Source organism: Myotis davidii, unplaced genomic scaffold, assembly GCF_000327345.1.
Source record: "Myotis davidii unplaced genomic scaffold, ASM32734v1 scaffold892, whole genome shotgun sequence".
NCBI classification, from domain to species: Eukaryota; Metazoa; Chordata; class Mammalia; order Chiroptera; family Vespertilionidae; genus Myotis; species Myotis davidii.
Window position 1 is genome coordinate 1657311 of NW_006284341.1, and position 7033 is coordinate 1664343.

A 7033-nucleotide genomic window follows, 5' to 3' on the forward strand; every position below is an offset into this window, starting at 1 on the left:
TTGATGATGTCTTGAATCTAAGTTGGTGTGCAACATCAGTTAATCCCTGAAGCATATGCTGAGCAACTAATTGTGCACAGCACCATTCAGTTTAGCTCAGGGAGTCAGCAATACTCCGTAGTCATAGTTTCCACCCGTGAAGAGCTCTGATTTAATAACATAAGGCAACCCAAACCTAACACATCACAGATGTCTCTCTTCCTTTAAAAGCAAGACAAAAACTGAAAAACAAAAGTTAAAACTCCTTTTTCTGGACAGCCACCTTGGAATGCCTGCTCCTAGCACCTGCTGCTCCTCCCATAGGGCAGCCCCTCCCTGAGACCCAGTGGCCGGCACTCGGCGTGTGGCAATATTTCATGTCATTCATTTCCACAGACGTTCTGGAGGCCATTGGTCCTCCCCCAGCTTTTCTTTTCTGTGAATTCAGGTAGGATGGGTGTAGTGAAAGGAACACTTGACTTAAGGTCAGTCAGGAGAACTGAATTTGCGTTTGGCTGTGTCACTCAGGTGAGAATTGGAGTAAGTCACTTAATCTCTCTGGGCCAATTTCCTCACCTGTAGAATGGATAGTCTCAAGCACACCTCAGTCACTAGTTCCATCCTTGGAACATGCATATACTCAGCAAACTTCATGTGAATATGAACCTCATTCCTTTGGCACAGGATAATTTAAATAAACAATTTGAATAGTATAATAAGCCAAAAGGACCCTGAAAGATGATCTCTCTTGTACTTGGTTTATAGATAAGAGCTCTTAAAGTCAGAGTAGTTAAGGGATGTGGTCTATCAGTGACAATGGCAAGCCACAGACCAAGTATAAACTGGTCTACCTGTTGCCAGGCCTGAATGCCATGAAACTTACCACACATATTTCTCCCAGTTGAAACCTCTTAAAAGGTAATTCTTACCATTTCCTTCCCCTGATGAAAAGCCTTTGGTTACTATCAATGGCTTGGTAAGTAAGTCATCTCATCCTGCTATTTAGAGTCCTCTAACACTTGTCCTGAAACCTTCCTTCCTGCTTTCCTGCAGTGTTCCCCTCCACACAGTCTGGGATCCACCAAGCTAGGTTATTTGCCATGTTGTGTACATGATAATTGTAAACTGCATGAGGGAGTGACTGTTTTATTCCATTGCTGAATCACCAGTACCTAGCCAGATGTCTAACTCATGTAAAAGCTCAATAAACGTTTGTTGAAGATGGTGGGCATTCTTTATGATAACTATAACAACAACAATAAGAAGGACAATAGCAAAATGGTTGCAATAATGATAAATCATAAAATGGTAAGTCATAGGAAAATAATCATAGTCATCGACAGAGCCATTACTCAGTAGCTAGTATGATGCAAATTTATTATCTCAACTAAACCTGACAATAACCCCGTCATGTGAATATCCCTTTCCCATCTTACTGATGAGAAGGCCGAGGCTCAGAGAGATGGAATAGCTTCCCTGGAACTGGTTGGTTATTAAGGCTCAGTTCTAGGGGTTGTGTGTAACATACATCTTCCTGTTTGTGAACAAGGTTCCTTGCTTTCATGGAGCTGACAGTCTAGTGCAGCCGTGGGCAAACTACGGCCCGCGGGCCAGATCCGGCCCATTTGAAATGAATAAAACTAAAAAAAAAAAGACCGTATCCTTTTATGTAATGATGTTTACTTTGAATTTATATTAGTTCACACAAACACTCCATCCATGCTTTTGTTCTGGCCCTCCAGTCCAGTTTAAGAACCCATTGTGGCCCTCGAGTCAAAAAGTTTGCCCACCCCTGGTCTAGTGGCAGAAAACAAACATCTACTCACCAAATAAGTGAGATGAAGTCAGAGAGTGATAAGTGATCAAATGGAAAATAGAGCAGCATGAAGGGTTCAATGGTGATGAGTTTATTATTTCAGACAGGAGAGTGAGTAAAGGCTTCCTTTTCATGAGTCAAGACTTTGGTTAGCTGTCATCTCTGACAAGGAGTGAGCCCTGAAAGACCTGGCAGGAGACTGTATTAGGCGCAGGAAGTAATAAGTACACAGCCCCTGAGGTAAGAGTGTCCTTGGTCTGTTTGGGAATAGTAAGACTGCTAGTGTGTCTGCTGGTAAAGGAGAAAGGCAGTGAGAGCAGGGAGGCTGTGTGGGTTCAGAACATGCTGAGCACTGTAGGTATGACAAAGACGGGGGCTTTGCTCAGACTCAGGGGAAGCCATGGGAATGTTAGAGCTGAGCAGTGACAGATCTGTCCTCGGTTTCAAAAGGATCTCTCTGGCAAGGGTGATGAGAAGTGAGAGCAGTTGCAGGAACATTAAAGTCACACGTGTGAGAGACGACAGGGGGGGTGAGAGGAGACTAGGTTCTGATGGACTGGAATATGTGAGAAAGAAAAGATTCTAGAATTAGTCCAACGTTTTTAGCCTCAAGAACTGAAAGAAGAGAGGGAAAGGCTGAGGGAGGAGCAGACCGAGGGTTAAGGAAACCAGTAATTCATCTCATACATATTAAGTGTGCGAGGCCTATGAGCCACCCACATGGGGGGTGTGAGTTAGCTGACAGCTGGATTTACATGTCTTTAGTTCAATGAAGAAAAACAGGCATAGGATTTTACATGTTAGGGTTATCAGCACATGGATGGTATTTTAAGTCATGAGACAGGATGAGGTCGTATCAAGAGTGAGTGTGAAGAGGAGAGAGTGTGAGTGTAGAGAGTCAGGGAGAGAGGAGGGCAGTACTGCCCTGGGGTGCTCCAGTGTAGGAAGATGAGAGGTGAAGTAAGGCAACAGAGACTAAAAAGGAGCAGCCAGCCAGGCAGGTGAAGAACCAATAGGGAGAGTGTACTGGAGGCCAAGTGGACAGTGTTATAAAGATGAGGGCAGTGACCACCTGTGTCAAATGCTGCTGATAGGTCAGGTCAAGCCAGGCCTAAGGATTAACATCAGACTTTGCAAAGTGGAGGGCACTGGATACCTTGACAAGAGCAATTTTGGTGCTTACAACTTCTGAGTGCCTTCTGAAGTCAGGTGAGTGCAGCATTAACTACCACTTTTGCACACAAGTGCCCCAATTGCCTCCTCAGGCCTAAATTTTCTCCTACAACTTGGCACCATCATGGGATCTTCCTTAATTCCTCTAGTGAAATTGAACTCCAATAACATTAACCTTGGTTTAGAATTACTTATTGGTGACTACGAATGGCTGAATTCTTGGATTAATAGAAATATGCTATGTGAACCTACACAGAGTAAGCAAGATGCTAAATAACAGTGTGGTATTATTACTATATTATATACACTATTAAGGCAGCACAAAAATCTGTAAACAAAAACATCCCTAAATAGTAACCTGTGAGCACAGTCTCAGGGTGCTGCTTGACGTGTGGGGCTGAGAGAGGAGCAGTGCAACAGTGATGGGTGCTGAAAGAAGACTTGATTGTGGTTTTGAGGATCTGGGCTCTGAGCCCAGCTCTGCCAGTAAGTGGTGTAAGCTTGTGTGAGGCACTCCAAAGTTCTGGGACATAATTTCTTCACCTTTGAAATGAACAGATTGTATCACATCTGCTCAAAGGTTCCTCCATCCACCTTGTTCATTCTCATTCATATTAAGAGTGACTTGGCTCCTTCTCTCTTCTTAAACTATGAAATCCAAAAGCACAGGCCTTATACTCTTTGTGCTTCTTTGCATCAAGCACACAGTCCTAGGAAAGGCACACTACATAGTTTCTTCTTTAATAGGGGATAAATCCTCTTTGGGCTGTGAAATGGAGTCTGGTCCTTGCTCAGTGATCTCCTTCTAACCTGCCACATTTATTTTTTGTCCAGTCATTCAATCCTTCCTTCCTTCATTTACTCGTGAGTTCCTACTGGCTGCAATATTCCCTAGAACTTTATAGGGTTGTGACCAGCTCTGATGTTAATTTTGTGTCTCTTGACCTTGCTGGCTTAGAGTTGAGGAAATTAAGATACCTGGTCTAACACATGAGCCAGAATATTGGAACAGGACTGTTTTCGATACTCTAGCCCAGTGGTCGGCAAACTGCGGCTCACGAGCCACATGTGGCTCGCGAGCTGCAGTTTGCTGACCACTGATCTAGCCCATGAACCTAGGGCACTTGTGGAAAGTAGTAAGACCATCAGATTAAGGAGGTTCTTACATGCCCTGCTCAGAATGTGTGGATCCACCATGTTTGGAGTACTCTGGAGGGGGTAGAGAGCAGCGAAAGGGAGATCAGTGAGAAAACTGAAGCAGCAGTGCACAGGTGGCAATGAGGGCCTGAACTAGAACAGAGAGAAGAGATGGGGCCACTGCCTGCAAGCTGCCCTTTGACGGCACCTTGGTTAGAGACAGTCCTTCAGACACTGAGTCAAGTCAACACCCACTCTGCTCCAGGTTCCTAGACTATGCGAGAGATGTTACCTGCATGTTGGCAACGTGGAAAGTACCAGGCAAGGTGTGGGGTGGGAACTGGGGCAGAGGCAGAGACAGAAAGTGCACATCTAAATGCAGTGTGACAAGTGCTGGCTGGAGGCATAAACAGGGGTGCAAATGTGGATGGGAGCTGCACAGAGGAATGTACGTTTGACTTTGATGTGCTAGATTTCTTCCTTTTGCCTCTCCAAATCCACTCCCACACTCCTCCACTTTGCTCTCTGCCCAGGTCTCCAGGAGGCTGACCTGTATGGACAAGGGTTTCCTTGTCCTTGGCTTCTGCATATCAGAGGGAAGGGGGAGAGTGAGGGCAGAATACTGATTCCCTTCACTCTCAGGAGGTTAACCTTGGGCTAGTTGTGTCTCTCAACCAAGAGTCACTGCTGCTTTCAAGGTGGTCTATTCTGCAAGACTTTCTCCTCTGGGTTCTGGGTATGTGTCTTTCCTCCTAGGCCTGACTCATAGCATCTCTGCCATTATGGTCCCCTGTGGTTCCCCTGTATGCTAGCCAAACCTTTGTAATGAATTCCTTTATGCTGGTTTAATTGAGCCTCCTTTTCTTGTTGGGACTTTCACTGATTTACTGGGATTTTGAAATAAGCATTTGTAATTCTTTGGGGCTTTATTCCCTAATAAACTATGAGCTCTTCCTTGAGGAATCATATCTGTATCTCTAACCCACCTTCAATGTCTAATAGAGTTTCTATTCATAGTGATTGCTTATCTTTTTTCCAAAAATGTTAATTTCTCCTCACAGCCATTCCTTTGACCTCAGGTGGTCTGTCTGGAATATTCCCCTTTCAGTCCACCCCTAAACAGGACTACCCAGAGAAAGAGCTTCAGCCCCGGGTTCCCCCTTCACCTGACTGTTCTCACTTCACTGTTTCTTAATCAAGATGCCAAATGTTCCCACTAAATTATTTTCCTGCTCAGTTCCCTAAAGTTTAGTTTCCATGCCAATGCCAGATGCTTGTGACCTCAGAAAAGACCCTAAATCTCTCTCCATTATAATTTCCAAGATTGCAAAATCAAGATAAAATAATACTAACTTCACAGGGTTGCTGGGAAAATAAAAACAAATGTGACATCCTGTAAAATTTACTGTGTTTCTCATAAAATATATCAATGACTACAAAGAATAAAAAAATTCTCTACACATCCACCTTACTTTTTTAGACTGGTTTTCATAAACACTTTGTTAGTACAGAGCAAAATTATAATAACAACTGATATCTCCTTTGTTCTTAATCCCTGTCAGTAACTGTTCTAAGCACTTTATATATCATCTCATTTAATCTCCACAAGAACCTTATGCCATAGAACCTCTTTTATTCCCATTTTACAGATGAGGATGAAGAAGGCCACAAAGAGATGAATTAACTTGCCTGCGGTCAAGAGCCAGAATTGAAATCTGGGAAGCTTGACCAAATGCCATGCTTTTAATCCCTTACTTACATATTTTCACTCATTTACATTCTCTGTGACAAATGTAAAGACAAATCATAAAGTTGGCAATTGGCCACAATGAGACATCATGTGGAAATTCTGGGGAATTATACTTCAGTTCATGTGTTACACTCCAAAATTCAAAGTTGACAATTGTGTTTGGTTAACTGAATTGCTTTCTTAACATCTCCATGTGGTCAAGAACGGTAGTAGGGTTCTCAAATGAGACTCACCTGAACTTAGTGCATGTTCCACTTCCTGCATGATCACCCTGGGGGAAGCGGTGGTGGTCTCAATATCTACCAGAATACAGGTCACTTTGGCTGGCACAGTTGTTTGGGGCGTTTTCTCTGTGGGCACCAGCTCCGACGTGGCATGTGAAGTGGGGGTGTGGCCAGAGCTGTGCTCCTGTGTTGGGGACTCTCGTGTGGTTGAGGCTCCTATGGTCTTGGTGCTGGTCTCAGTGGAGCTGTGGTTGGTGTTGTCAGAGACAGAAGAAGAAACCTCTGGGGGTGAGGTTGATAGAATTGGCAGCGGTGAAGTGGATAGGGCTGGGGGTGATGAGGCTGGCGTCTGAGCGGAGGTGGGTGAAGGAGACTCAGCCAGGGACCTCAACCCTGTGGCTGACACATTTGCCTCTGGAGTGCCTGAGCTGTGCTCCGTGGGCATGGGGACCACACTGCTTGTTGATAAGGTGTCTGTGTTTGGGTCTTCCGAAGTCAAGGTGGTCTCCTGTTCTGTGGGCTCCATGACAACATTCTTGGGGGTTAAAGATGTCTGCACTGATGACACTGTAACGGGGAGCACTGAGTTGCTGGGTGTGCCGCTGGTGGGGGAGGCAGGAGGGCTCTGTGGAGAGCTTGTCCAGAAGGTCGTTGGTGTTGTTGAGATAATCTTTTCCGGAAAAGAAACAGGCAGGGGGACTGATGTAGGCATGCTCTGCACTCTCAGTCCTGTGGAAGAGCCAGTACAAAAGTGGTTAACGTGTGAAAACCTGAGAGGCAAGGTTGTTTTGCAGTTCTCATTTTGCATTGTGCATCCCCAACTGTGACTTTTAAATATTTTCTTCCCACTGCCCTAGCTGGTTTGGCTCAGTGGATAGAGCTTTGGATTGTGGACTGAAAGGTCCCTGGTTCAATTCCGGTCAAAGGCACATGCCTGGGTTGTGGGCTTGATCC

General features: G+C 44.8%; 1 protein-coding gene across 1 annotated transcript in view; it reads right to left on the reverse strand.

The window, feature by feature from the left end:
* PARM1 (prostate androgen-regulated mucin-like protein 1) overlaps window positions 1-6812 on the reverse strand; it is a 39926-nt gene extending 33114 nt beyond the window's left edge. The window contains exon 1 of the mRNA XM_006754581.2: window positions 6089-6812. Coding sequence (XP_006754644.2) covers window positions 6089-6791 — 703 coding nt within the window. The 5' untranslated portion in view covers window positions 6792-6812. The remainder of the gene's footprint in view (window positions 1-6088) is intronic.
* Window positions 6813-7033: the final 221 nt, after the last annotated feature.